The 24,257-nt window shown below is 40.9% G+C and overlaps 1 protein-coding gene across 1 annotated transcript in view; it reads left to right on the top strand.

The window, feature by feature from the left end:
- The first annotated feature begins 540 nt into the window (after positions 1–540).
- The window catches only part of CHD1 (chromodomain helicase DNA binding protein 1), an 87,134-nt gene continuing 63,417 nt past the window's right edge, over positions 541–24,257 (top strand). Inside the window, exon 1 of the mRNA XM_019532416.1 lies at positions 541–765. Within this exon, the coding sequence (XP_019387961.1) occupies positions 713–765 (53 nt within the window). The 5' untranslated portion in view covers positions 541–712. The remainder of the gene's footprint in view (positions 766–24,257) is intronic.

Raw genomic sequence — 24,257 nt, 5'->3', positions numbered from 1 at the left:
GCCCCTGGGTGCGGCCCCCCGCCCGCTCGCGGCCTGGGAGGAAGAAGCCTTCGTCGCTGTCCTTGTGGGGCTGCAGCAAAACTTTTCTGCATCTCAAGCTGCGCCATGAAACGCTGTATCTGCGTGTCCGTCCTCCCCCCCCACGCGGGGTATTTTTTAAGGAGAGCTGGAAACCCCCCGCTGGCCTTTACCTGGCCCCTGTAAGCGCCCTCTCAAAGCCACGAGGCCCCTGTCATTGCACAGCCCCTCACCCCAAAGTATTTCACGCAACGCCTCCTGGGCTGTAAACTTCAATCCAGCTCGGGATTTCAGTCGGGCGCTCAGGCAGGCGCTCTTTGTCGAGGCCTTTCACACGGAGAAGCGCTTTTAAATGGGAACGGGACCGTTGAGTGACATGCCAGCCCTCTGGTTGATTTGATTTCCAAATCAAAGAGTTTGTGTGACAGGCTGGCCTCTTCCATGTCCTGGGGGGTGGCATGGGGGAGGAGGGGGTCATGAAATGCTTCAAGTCATGTTAACCTTTTGATATCTACCTCTGTTTCAGGTAGCGTGAGGAAAAAAAACATCTCTGGTCCCTGCAGTGGGCAGGCAAGCAAACAAGCTACCTTGGAAGACACACGTGGGCTACAAGGAAGAAGCTTAGAAAGTGGACTTTTTAATACCTAACTTTTAAAGTGTTTGGACTTACATTTTAAACTTCTGAGTATTTACAATGAATGGGCACAGTGATGAAGAAAGTGCAAGAAACAGCAGCGGAGAATCGAGGTAAGTCCATGCCATTTCAGGGTTTTCTTTGCTATCTGGTTCTATCATATTTTATTAGAATAGTCGTTCTCAGATGAATTCAGACTACGACATTTTGGGCAGAGCGCCCAGCATAGTAGATTCCTGCATCGTGATTGTCGCTTTAGCACCTTGATGTCAGTTTTGATAGCCTATGGTTAGACGGAGTTTTTACTCATCTCCTGTTGTTTGAAATCCTGTATCCGGCATTCTTTAAGTGCAGTGCTATATAGTAATTGAAAAATAGTAGTTTTTATCATATTGAGAAAACAAAGCTCTATGAGAAGAGTTATGCTGTTTATAAGATAAGGTTTTGTTTCTGCTTCCAGTATACTGAATAGAGTAAAGCTCAGGTACTGGAAATGGCAAGCTGTGCATAAGTTCATATGAGTGTAAAATACTAATTAAAACAAACTTTAATTCTGCAAGAGGATGTTGATCTTTAGGACTTTTTAGTTCCTCCTATTCCTGAAACATGAAAACTTTGGGCTTCACCATAAGTTTGACACAACCTGCTTGAAATGCATTTCTTACCGTTAGAAAATGTATGGCCTTTATTTTTATGATATTTTTAAGTCAGTAGGCACAGAAAAGATCATATGATTTTAAAAATCCCTAGTCCTCAAAGTTTGATTTGGATTTTAAGCTGTCTCTTTAGGAGAACCTTCCCTTGCTGTAAGGGAGGGTTTTTTTAGTTTGATAGATAACTGCAGTTGTTTTTCCAGACCAGAAAAACAGATCAGCCTTCGTAATCTTAAAGGCTGTTTTTTGGTTTTAATAAACTGAGGTCCTTGGGTAAATCCGTCATCTCTGGATTTTTGCTGCCTTTTTGTAGAGCACAGGTCACCCAAAAGAGGTTGAATTGCACAGGGGAGAACGCTAGTAAAAAGTATGATCTTGAGATTGAAATAGTTGTTATGGTGATGTGAACTGCTTCTCTTTCAGTGGGATGTTAACTCTTCATTATTCGGGTTTTTAGTTCATTAGTGTTAACTTCCACTAGGCAACTTAAGATCCTCTGCTACCACACTCAAAATGCCTAGGCATACTTGGCTAGAATTTTAAACGTGGTGCTCTACATCCATGTTTGAAAAGGACAGCGGCTTTTTATTACTTGAAGAAACTCCATGATTTCTGCTTAAAACACAGACAGTTCTGTGGTTGGGGGTGTGGAAGATCAGTTTATTTGTACAGTAAACCTTAATATGCATTTTATGTAATGAGAACTTCCTGGTATACTAGACACTTCTAGTTATCATTTAGCAATGACAGAAGAATCCAATTCTTGTTTTAGTGCTTGACGATGATTCACTTAACTTCTGAAGATTATTTGTAACTAGGTAAATAGCGTGCCTTTATTGCAAGCAGCAAGGTTGGGGAGCTTCAGCTATGGGGGCTGGCATAATGCTGCTCATGTACAGAGCTCTACTTTGTATTCTTCCTTTCTCAAAACTTGTCAACAAGGCCGACCTCTAGAATTTTAAAACTATAGAAAAAGCTGCTGCTGTTTCTTGGGGGCACTTCTAGTTTTCACATTTTAGAGACTGTATAGTTCCCTGAAAACAAGCCAGTTTAGCTGAAGCTGATTTAGGAAGACATGCTTCACAAAACTAAAAGTGCTGTGTAAAGAATGTGAATTGACTGTATCTACCTTCTTGTTGAAAGTGAAGCATTCAAACCTAACAGCTTTGCAATAAGTTTAATATATTAAATGTGAGAAAGAGTCCAGCCACCAACAGCTTGATCAGTAATTGTTGAGTAGGTTACAGCTTGTTCTACACTTTAAGTATGTTATTGAACATGTCCAAAACCTAGATTACTTAGATTTAAACAGCTTGTTTAAATATATCGATCATTAACCATGAAGTCTAATCCAGGAGCAGTTTTTGAATGATTGGGAAACTTTCCCTTTTGAATGAATGGCATTTTACATTCTGAGAACTCAAGTGTTTTTCTAATAAGGAAGACAAATTGAACTGAATGTAAATACTGACTTCCTAAGATATAATACAATCCTGCCAAATGTAGGGCCTGTACAGGTAAATTTCTTACTTTAGAACACTTTCAAATTCTCTGCAACTTAAGGTTTTGTTAAAAGAAAAAAATTGGCCCTCTTGGGAGTTTTTGTGACATCAGATGTAATCAATGCAGTAATATATCTATGTTCATCCTAAAATGGTGATCCAAAGATATGAATCCCCCTGTTCCCTATTAATCTTCCTGGAATCTGAGTATGAAAGCCAAGTTGATAACACTTTCCTGTCAACATTAAATTTTTAATTGCTGATTAGGGGATGGGATGGGAAGTAGGAATTTGAAATGAAGCATGCCAAGTAAGGAACTGAGAGTTACTACTGAGAAGGAAATGTAAAGAACAGGAAAGTCTCAGAGAGGGAAACTGAGAAGGCGGGAAGGAAGAAAAACAAAAGGCAGAAATAGCAGTAGACTTAAGAGAGCATGTGTCCCTGCTGAGTGACACATTCGACAGATAAGGTGTTTGGAAAAAAATGTTAAGTAAGCATTAAGTTACTATAGGAAGGCCATGTTTTGCCTTGACTGTACAGATCTCATGATATTGCTGTGTGTTGTAGGAAGTATGTGATCCTTAATGTCATCATGGCCTACAGTCTGCCATTAAATGTAACAAAGAAATCCTCTCAGAATAGATTTGACCTAGGAAAGTCGTCCCTACTGGTACTGCTGGAGCAAGTTTGTGCAGCAGCTGAAAAGGACTGGACATAAGAGGATGTAAAGTAGCAATCAGGAGGCTGTATAATTGTAGTTTGGCAAAGAACCTCCTCTCCTGTCGCAGTCATTTGGAAACTCTTCTGGGAAGAAGGAAGAGAGAACATTCCCTTTGAGTAGTAGGAGAGGTTGGGAGAAAACAGTTGACTTCCTCTTGTTTCATGCACCAACAAGAGGCTGCTGCAGAGACGAAGTACACAGGGAAAGGTCCAGTAGGACCCTATTAAGGTACTCTAAGTAACTCTCAGTCCTTGATGCTGATTATTGGAGAGGAAGCAAAAGTTTTGCTTCTGGAGGGTGAGTTTCAGGGAAAGAATCTTCCTTTCTCTTTCTGTCTCTCCTCCCTCTGGTAAATTTAGGCCTGGAAAGTTTTACTAGTTAGCATACAGCAGCAGCTTCTTGGGAGAAAATTATTTTGCTACTTGTGGAAAAATTACTCTTGCATTTTTCATTGTCTAAGAACTTGCCTATATGGTATTTGGGCTGTTTTTGTGTATACTTGAAACTTCTAAAACTATATTCACCACTGATGCTATAATAGTAAAAGAGTCTGTAGTGTGAATCTAGGTAACCATTTTGTCATGTAACCTTGCTGCCTTAGATCTCTCTGGGCACGTCTACATATTCACTGAAGCTCCATAATTGCGGCACATTATGTTTAGTACCTGTAATCACAGGTACTAACTTAATACGCCCTAATCAGCGCTACTGTGTATGCGCTTTTTGAGTGATGCTAACATGCAGTAGGTTAATTCTGCTACATGTTAGTGCATTAGCATGGCTTTTTCATGCTGCTCTAATGCACAGTAGTGTTAGTCTACTGTGCCATTAGCAATTCATGTAGATGCACCTTCTGTTCTCTGTAACAACTGCTGTGGAGACCACTCTTTCTGGTCCCTGTCCTCCTTCCAGTCTCCTAACCCCCAGTGTGAAGTTACAGTTTTGTGATACTAAGTATCCAGGGCAACAGATGTCACAAATGTGCTCCTCTACAAGTATGACTAGATCAACTCAGAAACAATGCTGTCTTTGTATATGGCCTGTATAATAAAGGGGCAAGACAGCAGTTAGTTTTCAGTAGAACACCCTGGTCAAAAAAACAGAACTCACTTAAGGTCTGATGAGGCTCAAAAAATCACACTTACTTGTGAGTTAGTGGTAAAAAATCTCAGTGAGCATGGTGGGGCATCTCTGCCTGAAAGTTTAGTGCAATACCTGAATAACATCAGTACTAATGGGGAAAACAGAGGCTTCTTGTATTGTGCTGTTTCTGGCTGTGGCTGTTTCAGATTGAAAAAGGAATGAAATATAACAAACCCTCCTCTTACGATTTACAGCGTCCCACCCCATTTGCCAGGTATGGGAAGAGGAAAGAGAAGTGTTGCTCTCCATTCGAGCGGTAGTCAGAAAGTGATGACTGCTGGTGTTGTCCCCAGCCCTTTTCATATGCGCACTAGCCAGGAACTGAATTGGAATTGATAACATAAATGGCTTTTTGAGGGCACCTGAAGGAATCAGTTTCTGGTTTGCTATTATTTGGTATCGGGTATATATGAGCCCTTTAAATCAAACTATTCCTAGAAGTTTTCTTGCTATTGGGACAGACAAAATACTTTAGGTTATGAACAAATGATCAATGTAAAGCAAGTTGTGATAAGCCATTGCCTTCTCTTAAAAAAAGCTGTTTTGCAGAAACTCCGTTCCTGCAGTTACCCTGCTAACCTGCTCTAGTTTAACTTTTCCTTATCATTGCATAGCTGTGGGCACACACAGTTATTGCTCATTAGCTCCTGCACAGTAAGTCCCCGTCTTCCCTTTAGTCACTTCAATTTGATCATTTGTCCATGCTCTCAGAATGACAAAAGGAAGGTGTGATTATTGCTGCATGTAACTAGCCAGTGGGTAAAGTAACTACATTCAGTTACTGGTGGCAACAGCTGTTTCAACTGTAAGTTCAAATTTTTAAAGAGAAAGTTGTGGTTACATTTTTATGAGTCCTCAAACTGGGAAAATTTGAAAAACACTTCAAAATACAAGAAAATCCTGTTAAATTTCAAAACAAATTGCAGGTCAAATGGGTGATGATTTGTATACTGCTAATTTCTGAAATCTGCATGTCATGGTAGAAGAAGGTTCTTATTTAAAAAATATCTAAGTTGATGCTATAGCTTTGATTTAGTGAATTTCGACTAAAGTATCCTGCTGAATTTCATCATGGCTCCCTTTCCCTGATTTTTTTTCTTCTTCCTAATACTAATGCTGATGAATTGCCTGTAATATTATTCTCACAAGCATGTGTGGGGTGGGTGATATGCTTGTTTTTTGTTTTGTATGTTAATATTCTGCACTAATTAAACTAAATCAATTTATCTGAAATTCCCTAGAAGTGATCTAATGCCAGAGTGAGGTGTGTGAGTATGAGTAGTGGTTTCATAGATTGAGAGGCTGGAAGGGACCTCAAAAGATCATTGGGTCCAGCCCCCTGCACCAAGCAGGAAAGACAAATGGGGTCAGGTGATCCCAGCAAGGTGCCTGTCCAGTCTCCTCTTGAAGATTTCCAGGGTAGGGGATTGTACCACCTCTGGAGGGTGCTTATTCCACAGTCTGGACACCCTAGTTGTGAAGAAGTTTTTCCTAATGTTGAGCCAGAAACGGTCTTCCAGGAGTTTGTGACCATTACTCCTAGTTTTCCCCAAGGGTGCCCTGGTGAACAGTTGTTCACTGAGCCCTTGATGCACATTTCTTGATGTAGTGGTAACCTTTTTCAAGGTTGAAAAAACCTGAGAGATTTGAGAGAGATTTTAAAGTAGAAGAGTCCCTTTTGTGGTGCACCTAATTAACGTGGTGATGAATATCCCAAGACTTGCCCGAACCAGCTACCTTCAGTTTTATTTAATTTTGTTTTAGTAAGGTTGTGTGGTAACCAAGATAGTGCAGAGAATGAGAGAGCCAAGAATTTTTTTTTTATGATAAGCTTTATTGGGCTAACTGTGCAGCTGTGAGAGCTATTGGACAAGCTTCTGTATATGAGATGCTCTTCCTCAGTCCTTTAATTCTGTTGTATTCACTAAGGACCAATGTTTTTGGCTAGTGCATTAATTTACCATATTTACTCAAATATAAGACAAGGTTCTCCTGCTTCCCCCCCAGTCAGCATGGGGTGGAAGCCCCCTGGCTTGTATTTGCATGCCAGCAACCCTTCCCCTCCAAAAAAACTTATTAAATATATTAGCTATTATTAAACTGCTGATAGAAGCAGCCATGGAAGCCAGCTATGAAGTTGATTGGGCTGGAAGTCTTGGAGTTTAGATGACCCCTAGTCCTGCTTGCTCCTAGCCAAAAGCCCAAGAAGCAGCTAGGGAAAAATGTGAAAGCATTCCTCCATTGCCACAACATTTATGGGAACCGTGTGTGTATGTGTCGGTCTGTCCGTCCACCTAAACTAAATAAAGTTCATGCCCTCCCTCTCTGCCATGGGCAGTTGCTCCCCAGGATGGAACAAACACCAGGCCAGGAGGTACTGCAATACTGCACTCAGAGAGGCTGGAGCAAGCATCCTCCCCTGGTACCAAACATGCTGATGGGGAACCTTTTTGTGTTTGTGCCCTTAAAAAAAGAAAAATGAGCAGGTGTTTTTTCTGCAGGAAACCAGTACTGGGCCTGGAGGTACTGCAGTACCAGGCTGGCACTTTGAGGGCCAGAGCTAGCACTGAGACCCTCCCTCAGTGCCAAAAAATTAATTTATTAGAAAATGTTAAAGTTAAAAAGCCAAGTTCAAAGCACAATGAAATACAGAAAGACCCAAGTTGGGGGCTAAATGGTAGCAGGTGGGAACACAACTGAGTTGCATATGAAACATGCAGCCAGCTAAGCCCATTTGTTCTTAGCCAAAAGGCTGAGATGCTGATGAGAACCTACTACAACGATAAGCTAATGCAGCCCATCTAAATAAGACATAGTGCTCATTATACTCTCTCTCTCTCAGCACCAATTCCTTTTCAAGTCATGGTAAATCACTACATCAAATATATTTTGACTTTCTCTTCACACCCATAGCTGATTCCTATGATTCTGTTTATTCACAAGACTTAAATGTGAATAGCGGAGACTCCTGTGCCAAAAGCTTTCTCTGAACTTTTTTCTAAATACTCAGTTGGTCTAATAAAATCACATCTACTCAAAGAGCTTTGCCTGCCTATGTCCTTAGACCAATGCGGCTACAAGCAAAAACCTGACAAACATCACCAAACTTCTGTATAGCTGTCATTCCCCCTCTCAACCTTTTGCGTGTGATTAGTATGGTCTCGCTCTCTGCAGCGTGGAGATGGATGTGGCAGTCCTGCACCTCATCTGCATGTAAATTTTTGGAGGGTCCCAGGACTTGTGACAGGAGCACCTGGCTTCAGTTGCAAGTAGGGGATAATTAGCATGTGGATTTTTTGTTGGGGGGGGAGGGGGGGGCAGGGCAGGGGGCGTGGTATTTGGAGTACATATACTGAGAAGTGCTGGTCTTTGGGGTCACCATGGCTTGAAATGCTGTTGACTGCTGGGGTCCAACCGAATGAACTGTATGATAAGTCGTGAGCCTTTTGGCTCTGGACTAATAACATACACATGTACTGGTATGAAAATAGGTATGAAAGTGGTGCTCAAAACTGTTTCTGGAGTACCTGTGATGAAATTTGCAGCAGTCAGGGTTGGGGCCAAAGCCAGCCCCCTCAGTCTGCAGTTTCTGCCCTCCTCTCTGCCCCTTTCTCCCCTTGCATGCAACTTCCACATTGTGCTTGGGGAGGAAACAGAACCTGAGCAAGGTCTGACAGTAAGCGGGGGCAGAAAGGCTGCAAGGAGAAGAAATTGTGGGAACAGAGTGCAAGGGGACCACCTGACACCCCCCTCCGCCGCCACCACTTTTCCATGCTGTAGTATTGGAAGGGAGATGAATTCAAGACAGTACTTCAATAATTAGATTCTATACCTGGAAAATTATAACAAATTTATGTATTTTCCATATATAGAATTTAATTGGGGAGAGGATTATCTTATATTCAGGGTCATCTTGTATTGGAGTAAATATGGTAATCTAAAGTTTATGGTAGCTTTTGAAGCTGTATTTGGTCAAAAATTGTGGTCCCTGGATATCTGAGGCTGAATTTAGGTTAGATGCTCTTCTCTCTTTCCTGGAAGCTAGCAAACCTAATAAAAGGAGACTAGAAGGCAGGGGTCCACATGAGTATGAGTTTGTAGGAGAAAGCAGAGGAAAACATGGAGTGGCTTTCATTGTAGAATTTCCAAAGTGTGTGGTTGGGGGTATCTCTCAACTCTAACACATTTTCTTCGGAGAAAATTCAAGGCAGCAAATGGCTTGAAAATCCTTCCTTTTAAAAGGGTAGCAGAAGGAAAATTAAGAAGCTGTTTTTTTTTTAAATTGGAAGTATGAAAATGTCTGCATAGTACAGGATACTTGGTGTCCCCCATTGCCTTACGTACTTGGTATAGAGAATGATAAACCTTGTATTGGGATGCGTGTAAGTGTTCTTATTAAAATTGCAGAAAAGTTTCATTTCCTAAGTTGCATTTGATTGTAATGTTTCTGTAAACTCACAGAATCTTATTGCGGATTCCACCAGAGCACTTGGACTTGGGGCCTCCAAAGGAAAGCAAAAAGTACAGTGCATTCAAGTGCATCTTCTGTTGGGGTTTTGGTTTATTTTTAATAATACTTCAGTGGCAACTCGGGTAAATCCAGCTTCTGTATCTAGTGTATTTACTGTCCCTTACTAGACTCAATAGTTTATTTCCCCAAACCCAGCTTTTGCTTCTGAGCATTCTTAATGCTGGCACCTCATAAAGCATCTCGAGCTCAAGTGTGGCAATACTAACCTGTTAGTATTATGAACAGCCCTCTCTTGTTCTTGAATGCTATGTCTCTGCACAGTTTTTCTGCTTTTAGTTTCTTCTGTGTGAATTCAGGCAGCCTTTCTACATGCTAGCATATCTTCCTAGTCGTGTGTTCTGTCAGTTGACCTTTGCCTTAAAAGTAACCTGTAGAGAGGGAAGATGAGCCCAGCACTCTCTTTAACAGGTCAGTTTAATCTGTACATAAGGAGTTTTACACCTTTATTTTATTTTAATAACATCTCATAGCCATTTAGCGCTCTCCTTTTTTTTACATTTTAAATTCAGAGTGTGTATGCCAAATCATAAGCAAGTGTAAGTGTAAAAATCACCCTTTTGGCAATCTTCCTGAATTGTCTCACTTTTTTTCTTTTTAGCTGGAAACTGTCTTACAGGACATTTTTATGGACCTGATGATTTGTCCTTTTTCATCATTTTTAGTCCTAATATGCTGAAATGTCTGTAAATAATGATACTGTCAAGTTATAAAAATACTTTATAGGCCAACTTTTTAGCTGTACATGGCAAACTTACAGAAGGTGTCAAACCTGGCTTGATACATAGTACACAGGCCACCACTTGTTTAAAGGGGAGGCAGGAAAGGAAGGCATCTTACAGCAGAAAAACATGCATGATAACTGTTACCATGGTGGAAACTTACCATGGAAGAACTTGATGCATGGTCACTGAGCACATGCAGTTACCCTGGTATAAATGCAAGTTAACTTGGAGAACTTAAGCTGCTTTTATTCGGAGGTGAACTGCCCCATTTAGCTTTCACTGAGCCCAGGGTAATTGCAGCTAGATCATGATCATACATCTGCTTTTTTTATGACAAGTTCCTACTATTAACATTCCTTTAATTCATGATTTATCTATAACTTCAGGATATACTTACGACTAAAGTGTATAAAAACACTTTGCCTTGTTTCTTTGTGCTAGGATTTTATTACAGTAGCTGGCAAACACAAAGTAAGGACACACTATTTTCTTTTGGATAAAATGCATCTAGTGTCTTTAGCTTGTAATTGTACCACATCAACATTGTTGTGGTGCTTTGGTTGGAGCATGGGTATCAAATTCATTGACCCCATGGGTTGGATTGGGCCCATGGACTTGATCTGCCGTGCAGCCCTCCTTTCCCCTGCCCCAAGCAGTTCTTGTTCTGGCTGGTCTAAGATGTATGACTCCTGTGGGAGGCTAATCTGGTATTCGTACTGCACATGATGTCTGCCCAGGAGTGGCTGGGGCGAGGGGGGCACCATGTGTGCCGTGCGTTCTGGACTGACTGTTCGGATTCTGGACTGACTGGGGTGGGTGGTGATCAGTCTAGACTGGCCAGGGCAGGCAGTGTTTAGCATGTGGGTCAGCACCTGTTTTTCTCTTTCCTCCTACCAGTCCTGTGATGTCCTGTAATAACTCTGTTCAGTATCTGTTTTTCCATGCTCCTGGTTGCACTCTATTGAACAGAAGTAAACAAAGTAGTTATGTATAGAATTATGTCTTAAAAGGTGCATTAAAATAAAAATACACTTATTAAATGCGAGTGCCATATAATTTTGCCAAATACATATTTTTAATGAACAGAAATTAGCTTGATTCGATTTTTTTTTTTTAAAGTTTTTACATGATGCATCTCCAACAGAGAATAGATGCTCCTATAAGCTAATGTTTCAAGCAACTGCACTACTGTTACTCTCTTTTGCTGCAGTCAGTCAGTGAAGGCAGGATGTTAGTTGACTCCTGCTCCTCACCAACAGAGTCCTCTTTTATTTAACACTAGAGTGAGGAACACCAAAATGTTTGTGATTTGTTGTTCCATGATAATATCTTACCATTTTGTATATTTTTGCGGTTCCTAATTTCTTTTGGTCTACAAGTGGGGTCTGAGACATTGGAACATGGAAGGAGGAATAGGGAAGGTAGAACAAAAAATGGCATCTCTGGTCAACTTGGTGAAAGAGAAAACATTATGCAAAAATGAAGATGGGGTAAATATGAAATGTCAGAGGGAACACACACACGCATGAATACTTGGATGATAAAAGGAGGGGCAAGAAAGTTAACCCTGGTTAATAAGTCATGCTTACAGATACCTGTAGTTCTCCCTGTCCCTCCTCTCTGGAACTTGTCCTAAATTTGCAACATTGGTATGCAGAGATCTAACATAGTACAACAAACTGGTTTTCAAAATAGGAAAGAAAAAATGCTGCCTGTATCATGCACCCTGCTTAAACCTAGCTTATTGATCTTCAGCTCCCACTGAGGGGATACTTATCTTTCTGCCAGTAATTCTTTGAGTAGTTACAGCAGTCAGACATCCTGCTTAATTTCACTCTGCAGCTGCTATTGTGTATAAGCATAACTGAAAAACAGGTAGAGCCTTCTGGTCTGAAAGAGAGAGCTGAGTAAACAGCTTGCTTCTCATGCTTTTTTCTTCTCTCTCTCTCTCTCTGTCTCCCCAACAACAGTGGAAGATCAGAGTTGTAAACCTAGAGAGAACAGCACAGTGAAAACTTTATGCTCAAGTTAGCAGTTGGACAGCAGCTGAGATGTTTTAAGATAGAGATTTAAAAAAGGTCAAAGTAATGAAGTATCTTCATGTTTTTTTCTAGAGTATATTTACTGTGGTTTTTCTCCAGGGTATTGTTTTGGATCAGACACTGTTCCTTGCGCTGTGTAGAAACAGGTAGTAGTAACAGACTGATGCTAACACTTTGAACCTTTGGAGGAATGTCTCTATTTTAAAGATACCAGGAACTGATTTCTAGGAGCATGTGAATAACTCTGGTCAATAGTTCTGCTGACCTCAGTTGGACTACTTACATGAGCAGGTATTGTTTCTTGTGATAAAGAGTTGTCAAATTGGTTGTTAAGCAGTAGAGATGATAGATTGGGGAGGGTTACTGGCCTATGCTGCCTTGGAGTAAGTGATGCAGTATAGAGAGAGGCCTGGAAACCTGGAGGAAGAGGAGTAAATGTGGTGGAGTATGTAGATCAAATATGTGTTTTGTGACCTAATGTAGTCTTGTGTCTGGATTCATATTTTAAAGTATGCTGGCTTGTATTCATATACCTTTACTTCAATTACTGTCCTTTTCCACCTCAGGAAAGAATTTAAAAAGTTTTTTTAATCACAGTGGCATAAACAGTTGTGGGTTGATGGTTGTGGGGGGATGGGCTATGGAGAAGAAGGGAGACACTTGTCTTCAGGCATGGACAGACAGACAAAAGGCTTGGGTCTGGGGTGGAAGGATTTGCATGGTCCAGCTTAATCTGAAATTGTCTAATTTTGTCTTCTCTTGTGACAAGTAAAAGTTAAACTGGGGCAAATGCTACCCGTGAATGAAGTGGGGCAGTGGGGGGGAGAGTAAATTACGCCCAGATTAGTTTTGCTTTCTGCATGTTGGAAGCAGACAAAACAGTTAACACAGCAGGTCGGTATAAACTCATGAGTATAAACTCTTTTCTTTCCTGCAGCCCCAAATGGGGTAAATGTTTGCTTGGTTATGCTCTTAATTCTATAAGTCCTTTAAAGTTTATCAAACTAACTTTTGGGAATTGTTTTCTCTTGTATGTGCTTCCTGTTCCGATATTTAGAGGACAAGTAAATCTCATCTGGGTCTCTAGAAATCTGGCAAGGAATTTGGTTTCAATGGTGGGGGTAAAGGGCTTGGTCTGTTTTCACGTAGACCTATCATTTTATATGTAAACGTTAGTAACTTTTAATGATTTGTTGTTGCCAAGATATCTTTCCAAATTTGCAGCTTTTTATGCAGTTTTGCCATGACAGTATTCTTTTGGTCTTGGAGATGAGGAGAGGGGAGGACATGTTAAATCAAGATAAGTGATCAAGTTAGGAATTGTCTGTACTTCTCCCATTTTAATTGCTTTGAAGTTTACCTAGTATACCTGTAGGGTGCATGTATATACATATGTGTTTTCAGTGGCTAGTTATTCTAAGCTTTTTACATTTCAATTGGAATTAATTTCAATACATGTAAAGTTAACCATTGTGTCACTTTGCATCCCGTTAGTCTCAGTGTGAAAGGAAATAGCTCATTATCCAGTGACAGCTCTTCTTCTATTGTCTGTTTTGCTGACTACATTTAAGCATGAAAGCTGCTGAAATCCAAGCTCTTGCTTCCAAGTCAGGGCTGATCGAAGAACAGCAAAGCTGAAACTACTGAAGCTCCCTAGGGTTCCTGCGCATGCACATTCATATTATTTTTCCAGAAATCAATGGAGGGAGTAAAAATATTTGAAATAAATGTATAACCTAAAAATAACTTTTTGCATCTAAGTTTCTCTCCTGTGAGAGGAAAAGATTTCTTAGGGTATTATCTTTTTATTGCACTAATTGCATAGTTGGGATAGAGTTAGGCTTTCAAGTGTAAGAGATTCTTCAGGTCTTGTTTTGCTCATGAAATTCCACCTGGAATCATACTTCCTCCTTAAATTAACTTTTAAATTTTGATTATAGATTTAGCCCCAAGTAGAGAGGGGTACCAGGAGTTTGAACAAGTTTCATATACCTCTCGGAGCACAATCATCCTCAGTCTTGTGCACTGAGAACAGAATAGGGTGTTTTACTAATGCAGATGTATCGGCCTACCTCCCCATCTCCTGCCACTATTTAATGCTCTTTTGTTGGTGTTGATCCATATACTATCTTCTCTCTCTCTTTTCTTCTTCCTCCCTTTCTATCCTTATCTATTGAGTTTCTGTTGAAGGTGGTGGAAGAATTAACTGGCGTTATGGAAACTCATCAGTAACGTAGAGAAAATTTTGCTCTGATTCCTGCAGAATGGAAAAATGTAGTCTGTGCCTTTCAGCATCACACAAGTTACTTTGTTAGGACAAATCATTTGAAATTGACATAAATAGTGGTATATGGATTAAAAATCACTCGCACCATAACTAATTTCTTCAGTTTATTTAAATGATAAAGATTTATTTTGTCCCCCTTTTTTCTTAAATTCTTTAAAATAAGAATAATGAATCCATGAGCCTCTGTCAAAAACTGCACTATGCTCTGTGTCCTCTTCTGTGTAAAGGAGAAAAAAACTGGAGAGTAAACTTCTGACATCTCAGATCAAGCATTATACATATTAGTGTATTTATGCACTAAGAGCATGATGATTTTAGGAGCTCAGGGGTTGTGTACAAGATATATAAGAGGGTGACAGTCATTACAACTACTTGGACCTGGTCTCTGACTCAGACACCAGTTTCTTCAGAATCATTCCTTGAGCCTACCTGGTTGGTCTCAGACTCCTGCTTTATACCTTCTCCCAATGCTTGAGCTTTCCTGTTGTGAGTAGGAAAGGATGCAGGAAGATTTACCAAATCAAGTCTAAAAGCTCTGTTCTGTACGTTTGTTTCAGTGGTTATATACAGTGATAAGAGTGTCATTTTCTAGGGCAAGGCATGCGATTCTTAATCCTTGTATATTTTTGGAATAAGACCCTAAGCTGGAACAATTTTGAGTTTTATGTCAAAAGTGCATTCTTTGCTCATGTTTTTGAATAAATTGTTATTTTACATAGATCATGGATCTGTATATTTTTATTATCTGATGCAAACAAGAGGATGCATCTGATACAAACAAGATGAAATGGACTTACCTGAACTAGAAATCTCTTGGATTTTCTGTAATTTCTGTCCAGATATTTAGTTAGACTTCTCCCTTGTTATTTTTTATTTTCCTCCATTATCTTGGTTAAATCTCTCAGCAGGTGTGTTAACCTGATAAAAATAATTCCTGCTGTATTTTAAATTGACATTCAGTTTAAAATAGGAGTTGATCAAATTATGTTTCCTACTTGACCTCAATCACTTATCTATAGGCAAGTTAAGTAATTTGACTTTTCTCTAATTTTTTAAATTTTCAAAGTGTTCTTTAAAGGCAACTACATTTCAAGTTGACTTATTTGGGAATAATGCTGACTAATCATTTCTGAGTGAGATTCCCTGCCATCAGGAAATAAGAGAAAAAGAGAGGATTTGCAGGTCCCATAGGGCCCAAACTAAGGAAAAGTCTCAGCTGGCACTTGATCTGTAAGGATACTACAACCAGTGTTTCCTGTTCTTCAGGGGAGCAGTGGTCCTGCTACTAAAGGCGGATGGTAAAGAGAAAATGGATTTGTCTTTGTTAGGTTTTTTTTTTGTATATACAAAGAACTACATACCTTTTTTGGACAAATTTAGAATTTTTTTTCTATCATAGCTTCTGGAGCATCTTTTTGCCTAGCAGTTCACACCATTGTTATCTTTGATATAACTTCACTAGGTTGTGTAAAAAAAACAAAACAAAAACAGGAAAAAAAGAACTGTTTCTTAGATGACATGACGTGGCCACTGGAAGTTGAAACACCATGTATGTCATTCAGTCCTGTTAAAAGCAATGCTTAAAACATCTGTGATCTCAAAATCTAAGTCTTCTCTTTTTTCCTGTAAAATAAATTTATGTTTTTAAGATACTGTCCCAAATCCTCTTTATTTGCACATCCAAGCATCTCATCTGTCTTTAAATGGTGCTTTCAGCATGGGGTAGCTGATCTTGGTTATGTGGATTACAACCCAAATTCTACTCTCACATAGCATGGTAACCTGCATGTATTGCAGTAAAGATGCAAATTAAATCACTCGAGGGCTGATAGTTCTTTATTTGTTCTTTCACAGTCACTGTTCTTTGTGTTCAGAAGGGCAGACAGGTTCTGCCACATTTCATTGAGAGAACTGCAAGAGTGGGTTATTGTTCTACTGCATGAAAGAACCAAGGGATGTGACCTGGGTAGTCTTACTGCAACATACAGGGGAGTTGACAGTGCCTCTAGAGTAGTTGCCCACGCTTGGGCTTCCATGAATTTGGATGCATAAACCTGAGCTAACTCTCTAACGAGTACACTTGAATTCCCACCATTGCTACTGCACTGTTGGAAGTCTGTAACTGAAGACTTCTCAGTTAAGGAAAGCCTTGTGTTGATACCATCACAGTGACAAAAGAGTGAGTGAAATTTTGACAAGTGTGAAAGTTGAATATCTGCAGGGATGGTGGGGAATTGAGTTACCAGGGTCTAATATCTTTGTTTCATTCAATGATTTTGCACTGCTTTGAAGCACAAATGATTGACTGTGCCTATGCTAACCTACAAACTATTTTATTACCAGTACTGTACCATACCTATGCCTGCCCTCAATGTGGACTCTTATTTTTGCTGTCACCTCCCTGTTCCTAGGTGTGTATTTCTTTTATGAACTTGCATAACCTATTGATGACTAAGTTGAACATTGAATTCTGAAGTGTTTGCTCTATTTTGTCAGATGCTTAATAATAATTCAGCATATATATATATATATATATATATATATATATATATCTGGACACTGAGATGGTCACTATTTCTAGCCTGATAGAGTTTTTGAACTGTGTGAGTTAATCTTTTAATAAAGACAGAAGTTTGTTAGGTCATAACTAGCTGCCTTATGTCTAATTTTTTGATTCACTACTTCAGTACTTCCCAGGTTTTTATTTTCCTTTTAGCGCATATCCTTTTCTTACTGAGCACACTCTGGGTAAGCAGTAATTTTAAGGATTCAGTAACTGATTGATAGAAAATCATTTTAAAAAAATGTGTGAGAGGTGAATTGTTACTAACATGGTTTTGCTTTAGTGCTTCAGGCCTGATTGACAAAACTTCCATGTAAATGGAAGCCATGTTCAGTTGATAGAAGTTTGCATGAGCTCACAAACAAAATGCCTATAAGCTAATAAGACTACAGATTTGTCATTTGGGTAATGCTGCCTCCCCAAATGACATCAGCCCTCACCTGGCATAGGATTGCTGACAAAGTTAGTGCAGGCAAACCTTTGCATCTGTTTTTGAGGGTGAAAACAAATGTCATCTTAGTTCTTGTTTTGTGCCTCCTTAAAAATGTTTAAGGTGGCACAACTATGGAGCAAAGAGATGTCTTTATCCTTTGTTGCACCACCTGACAGGAAAATCAGTGACACAACAAAAGATAGTAATAGACCCTGGCACTTTATTGCGGTGGACATTAGGGCTGTGCAAAGGTTCAGTACCTGATTCGATTCAGAGGAGATTTGGCCCAATTTGGGGACTGAATCTCCAAATCTGAATCAAACCAGGAGACCGGTTAAAAGCTCCCCCCTGCCCCCCCCACCTGGCACCCACACAGCACCTGTCACATCGTGTGGCTCTGCAGGGTGCTGCACGCTGTCTGGGAGGCTCCACTTGTTAGCCGGAGCCTGGCAGTGCTCAGCCCCAGTGGCCCCAGCTCCCACACAGCGCATGGTGCCCTGTTGAGTCATGCTGCATGGGGCAGCTGCTGTGTAGGTGCCAGGTGGGGGGCTGTTCCCCACTGTGTGTGTGGGGGGGGGGGCCTTTGCCTTAAGCACCCAATTGCCACTGCTGCAACTGGTGAGTGCAGAGCTTTTTTTTTTTTAAGTGCTGGGACTAGGCTGGAGCCAAGGAAGGCAGCCATGGGGGCTTCTGCTGCTCTCCCCAGCTGATCCGAATCACTGAATCTCTCCAAATCGGTGCTGAATCTTCTGAAGTTGATTTGCCCAAATTGATTCAGGACAGTGATCTGAATATCTGAATCCAATCACTGTCCTCCGAATCGGCCAAATCCAAATGGAATACGTCCCTATTCGCACAGGCCTAGTGGGCATCTGTTACATTGTGGCACTTTCCCTGCTTGACAAAGCCCCATGGGCCTGGATGGGCAGGGAAAATGCCGCTTTCCTCACTGCCCCAGATGCACATTGTGGGTCTGCTGCAGGGGGTAAAGTACTCCCCTACTCAGCCACACCTGCAGATAGGAAAAACCCCTTCTCAGCTACCCACCTACTCAGCCATGCCTGCAGGAAAAACCCCTTCTTTCCTTGCTGCCTCAGACACGCACCATCGGGGAACAGCTGACATTCCCTGCAGCCCCAGCCCCATGCTTGGCAGGGGAACACCCATGGGTCTGGGACAGTGGGGAATGCAGGGTGTTTTCTCTGCCTGACTAGCAGGGCAGGAAGGAAAAGTGTGGGTCTAGCTGAGTGGAGAAGCACTTTTCTGCACTGCCACAGATGTGCAACATGGGTCTGGGGCAGCAGGTAGATCATGTCACCCCTTGTTGTACACCGTCAAGAGATCTTTCCTCAATCAGTAAGCCTTTCTTCTAGAACAGCTTCTTCTTCTCTCAACCTCCCCATAACATCATGTGCCAGACCTCCTCTATGAGTAGGGTGATCATACATCCTAGTTTGGCTGTAACAGTCTTGCATTTTAGAGGATGGTCCTAGGCCACTATAAATTAAAACAAGCATCCCTGGCATGGGATCTGGAGGCAGAGGGGTAGGAGCTATGAAATAAGAAGCCCTAGCAGACAGGAAACTTGTCCTAAAATAGGTTAGCTTGATTATTGGAATGACCATTAACACTAATTGTTACTTCACAGGTGATTGTTGACAGCAGTGAAGTAAAGAACAATGGGTCATTAATGGCCACTGACTCCTTGCAGCCTGTGCGGGGAGGGTCTCGGATTTCAGTTGTCCCATATGGTCACTTTGTCTAGGAGAAGCTTCATATGCTGCTACCTTACAGGGCCTAAAGGTGCATGCTTTTTCTGTCTTCAGGGCTTTGTATGTCCTAATGTTATCATGTTGATTTTTATCTTTTAAGTTGCATGGTTTGTGGGTTGCTTGCTCTGCTTGTTTTCTTTCAATTCAAGCACTGCGGCACTCTTACCTCAAATCAAGTCTTTATTACTGCAGACTGAATTTCATTTTGAATGTTAAAAATTAGTCACTGACATACACCAGCATACGATTATCTGCTGTCCTCACAGATGAAGGCAGTTTTGTTTTTAAAAGCAGTAATAGCAGTGATTTGTGACCCAGCACTGCTCTTGTTAAGGCTTCCCTCAGTTCATCATTACATGACCTCTGCTAATTGCCCTTCTGCTCACCTGCTCTGTGGACTTCCACAAATATTCTGCAAGAAATCTCAGACACCAAGAGTAGTGGGAATGGCTGGCTTATTCAAAGGGCGCTGGCATGACAGGGCTCAATTTGAAGCGCTCAGAACCTACTTCATTTATCTAGTAGTTGTTCAGGCCATAGTTACACCTCTCCTTGCTTACTTGTTTTGTAGATTACCAATGTATGGGAAGCCAGGTGCCCAGTATGACTATTGGCATTTCAGTGTCCTATTCTGGATGCAACATCTGAAGAAGAAAGTCCCTCTCTGCAGTTTCTGCACACCCTAAGGCTGCTACAGGATGAGCCATGGGCCCCCATGCAGATGCCTCTCCCCAGCCTCCCCATTGCACCACACGGCCACTGCTGCACTGTATAGGCCCATTGCCACAGTCTCTCCCCTTTCCTTTCCTCACATTGTATCATGAGCCTACCAGCCCCATACTCACCCTCAGAGGAAGGAGAGGCCCAGAAATTTCAGTTGCTTTTGCATCAATAATGATGAGGGCAGTGGTGGTCAAAAGAAAGCCATGGGACTGCAACTCATCCCATAAGCCACCTGTTAGACAGCGCTAATATATCCCCCCTAGTGATATAGTCGTACCCGTATCATCGTTGTTGTCGTCCATCTGGGTGAACTGCATAAACACAGAGATTGGATGAGCAGAGCCGTATTTAATGAGCCTTGCCTGGTGCTACTCTTTGCTCCCTTCATCATCTCAGATCTCTCACTTATTGGCTCCACATTGCCCAGAATTACAACACTTTGCAGGAGGATGTCCCTGGTAGCTCTGCACAGTTCAGTGACAGTAGCTTTAACTAAATACTTTCTCACCCTAAACTGGTTGCTCAGAGGACAGTAATAACCAGTAGCATTAGCTCTCTCAGCATGATTACTACCTGCTTCTTGATAGATGAGCTTGTTTCACAACGTTGGGAGGCAGGGACAAACTCAGAACATAGCTTCAGATGCATTGCCTTCTGCATCTTGAAAGGTTTATAACTGCTACTGATCATCCCAGACTGGTGTATTGCTGCGTGTCCACCAGTCTCTGCTAGTCTTAAAGCATGCAAATGGTGCTCTGAGGTGTTTAGATCAGTGAATGCCTTGCTATGCCTATGGTTGCTTTGTATATAGGAGCATAGAAAATCTGGGTTTGAAGGGACCTCAGGAGGTCATCTTCTCCAGCCCCCTGCTCAAAGCGGTACCAGCCTCCAGCTCTGTCATCTCAAGCAGGGCTTTGTCTAGCAGGTCTTAAAAACCTCCAAGGATGGAGGTTGCACAGTCTATCTGGGTAGTCTGTTCCAGTGTGTTATCATCTTCCTGGTGAGAGAGTTTTTTCTAATATAAAACCTAAACTTCTCTAGTTCCTCGTTCTGTCATCTGCCACAAAGGAGTATAAGTGCACAGAGGAAGAATTCCAGATTGGACTGTATTGGTCCAGCCACGTTGTAAACATTCTGAAGAGCAATTCAGCTAGATATGATACAGCACCAGTATTCTCCTTATTTATCCCTCTTGCAACAGTTGTACAGCAGTAGCCCCATTTCCCACTGCTATCCTTTAAATGATACAAATGCAAAAGAAATGCTAAGCTCATTTTTTGAAATGGACTTAATTCCTCTGGAGACCTCTGACATAGTCGGGAAAGAAAATGCAAGTAGCTTTATGTAGTAATAATTTTAAAAAAAACAAACCAAACAAACATGCCAAATAAAGGGACAATCGGATAAAGGGGCAGAGAGATATAGGCATTGCGGGAGTTTGACCCAAGCACCTACAGTTCCCTTTTGCCCTCAGGATCCTATAACACATTGTTCCTACAAGGCATGTTCCAGTTCAGTGTACTGAGCCATAAGAACTCTTGGGAAATCTTTCTGCCATGCACTTTGTCTTCGGCCAACACACAGATTCACTATAAGTATTCACAGTAGAGTTAAAAGCACTGGGGTATGTATGTACATTGGTAGCTCAATAGTGTTGGCGTCTGTAAACTAATTATGCTTTTTCCCACAAAAATGTATAGTTTGGACTCACTTATTCATCTGCGCTGACCTAACATTGGTTGGTTGAGGTTCTTTTCAGAACATTTACAACTTAACTGGATCCGTGTGTTCCAACCTGGAATTCTTCTGCTGAGCACTTGGATTGCTTTTGGGCTTAGGTACTGAACCATTATGCATACTCAGGGCTGTCCCTGGTGGAGTGAATGGGGGCACCTGCCGTGCGCTTTGGGGGGACCCCCACAGACAGTGCTGTATAGACGTTGCCGTGCACCATCAGCTCCACACTCCGTCCGCTTGCTATCCTCTTCCTCCCCTCTGCGCTCCTGCCGCTCGCCACCCACTGGCACAGCACACCCCTAGGGGTGGCTCTGTGTGTAGTCCAAAAAGCAAAGTATTGTACAGCATGTTCTCATGCGTTAACAGCTTGGTTTTGGAGAGTGGTGCTGTGTTAAACGTCTTAGTTTTCCATGAAAAAGTAACCTGATTCTTAGCTGACTGTGCTGTGCTTGGCTTGTACTGGTCAGACATGATGAAAAATATCTTGCAGTCTAACTATTCCAACTACACAGTTGGTCCAACAAAAGATACCACCCTAAGAAATCCTTGTCTCTTGCCTAATTCTTAATATGCTGTGGCTCAATATAAATTGACTCTGTTTTGAGTTTTTTAGGAGTGCAGATCTATTCCTTACCTTAATGACAGTGCACTTAATCAAAAGAGTAGCATAATTGCAGAAGTTGTTCTGTAGGAAATTCTGCTTTTTTTTTTTTTTTTTTTTTTTTTTTCACCAAGATAATATCTTCGAATGGCATTTCATCACCCATCACTGAGGCTTGTTCATCCCATACTTCCTGCTTCATCTCCTGAGTTCTCTTTAGGCTGACTTACCTATCTTTCTCTTTGTTTTCATCCTGAATTTCTGCCACTCACTCTTCTCTCTGACATTCTCTTTGGAATTTGCTTTGGTATCTTCTTCCACTGTGCTCTGCCTGGCTTTGCTGCCTCCTTTGAAGGAGCATCTGTTGCTGAAGGTCAGTGAGCTTTTTCTTTTCTTTCTGCTCCCTGCTGTGCTAATACAACAGGGCACATAGAGAGGTGGAAGGAAGCAATGTGAAGGAGGATGAGAGGTCACTCTTTACTGCCTGCAGAAAAGATTTGAGAGTTTGTGTCTTAGTTCTGTGTCCCTGGGAGAGAGGGGTAGTTAATGGAATCTGTAACTGCACCGAAGTTTGGAATGTTCCCAGCAAAATTGGTGCCGTTCAGCATTTATCCTTCCAAAAGAAAGGGGAATTTAGATGTCAGGCATTCCTTTTCTGCTACGCTACTCCAGAACAGGGAAGCTTAAAGGTTGCTCTTCCTTCTGTTTCTTTCAGTCTTGGTGCTTCAGTACCTTAAGAAATGAGGTGTTAAAACTTTTCAACTAATTTAATGTTAAATACAACACTGGAATTGATATACTGTCCTAGAATCATGTAGCTAATCATGTTGGATACCAGCTATGATTGTTTCAAGCAGTCATAGTCTGCAGTAGGTTAATATATTATTTATAATGGTTATACTTATATACAGTACTATTACTAAAGTGTGTGTGTGTGTGTTACAATGCAATTTTGTGAACTTGGAAATGACAGGTTCTTGATCAACAAATGGGGCAGTTTGGACACAATCTAATACATTCTCTTTTCCTCCTTGACGAAAGTAGAGCAGTTCAGCAATAGCATGTTTTTTCTACATTCCCACTTTGAGACAAGGTAATTCATTAGTATCTTGTTGATTTCTCCCTACATCTTCTGCTCTGAGCCAGAGACTTAGAAGACAGACCTAGATTTTTTATTTTTTCATGGCTCTAGTGCAGTGTTTATGATGCTAGCAACACTATAAACACTAATATAGTTTTTAACATTGATTATTAATCATACTCTTATACTAAAGACCAGAATGGAAAATAGCACTGTTGGCTTTACAACTTGTATTGCAGGAGTTCTTATTTGTATATGAGTACTTCTGCTACTGCCTGTAACCTGCTACATGCAACTATATAAAGATTCCTTTTTTCCCTTATACATCTTTTTCATCTAAAGTTATCAGTTTTTCTTAAAGATGGGAGTATCCCCATTATAGACACACAAAGATACAAGAAAACCTTTAGTTTTGGTTGCCTCAAGTTTAGGATGCCCATTTATAAACACCAAAATGCTTTAAATTTGGACATTCTGAACATTCTCTGTTCCCATTGTATTAAAGTCAATTATTTATGGATAAGGTTCATTTGTATATTGTAATTCCGTATTTGAAAGGCTTTCTTAGCAGTCAGGAGGACTTGAAACTTTATTTTTTTTGCATAATTTGCTGCTGCTCAAAGCACATCCTTTTATTTTGAAAAATATTTTCCTATAAAAATATATTCACTTACTTTTAACTTGTGAAATGAATGGAATATTTGTGCTCTTATCCCTGTAGATAGGCCATTAAGAATGGAATCCAGGTATCCTGATGATCCATCATTTATAGAAATCAGCAGTTCCAGATTTACAACACAAGGTGTGAAATGAGATTTAGGAAGAGATTTTGTTTTTGGGACTGTTGGTTTATCTCATTTTCTTTATAAAGCTTAAAGACTAACATTTGGGGACTTAGGAGTTTTTCTGTGTCTGCTTTAAATTAAAAGATATCAGGAAATACTGCCTGATCGTTCATAGATTTCCTAGATATTAAGGCTGGAAGGGACCTCGGAAGATCATCGAGTCCAGCCCCTTGCCCAAAGGGCAGGAAGTCAGCTGGGGTCATAGGATCCCAGCAAGATAAGCATCCAATTAACTTTTGAAGGTGTTCA

This window comes from Crocodylus porosus, unplaced genomic scaffold (assembly GCF_001723895.1).
Source record: "Crocodylus porosus isolate Cpor-Errol unplaced genomic scaffold, CroPor_comp1, whole genome shotgun sequence".
NCBI lineage: Eukaryota > Metazoa > Chordata > Crocodylia > Crocodylidae > Crocodylus > Crocodylus porosus.
The sequence above is the reverse complement of the archived record's forward strand: the minus strand, read 5'-3'. Positions and strand labels throughout refer to the sequence as shown.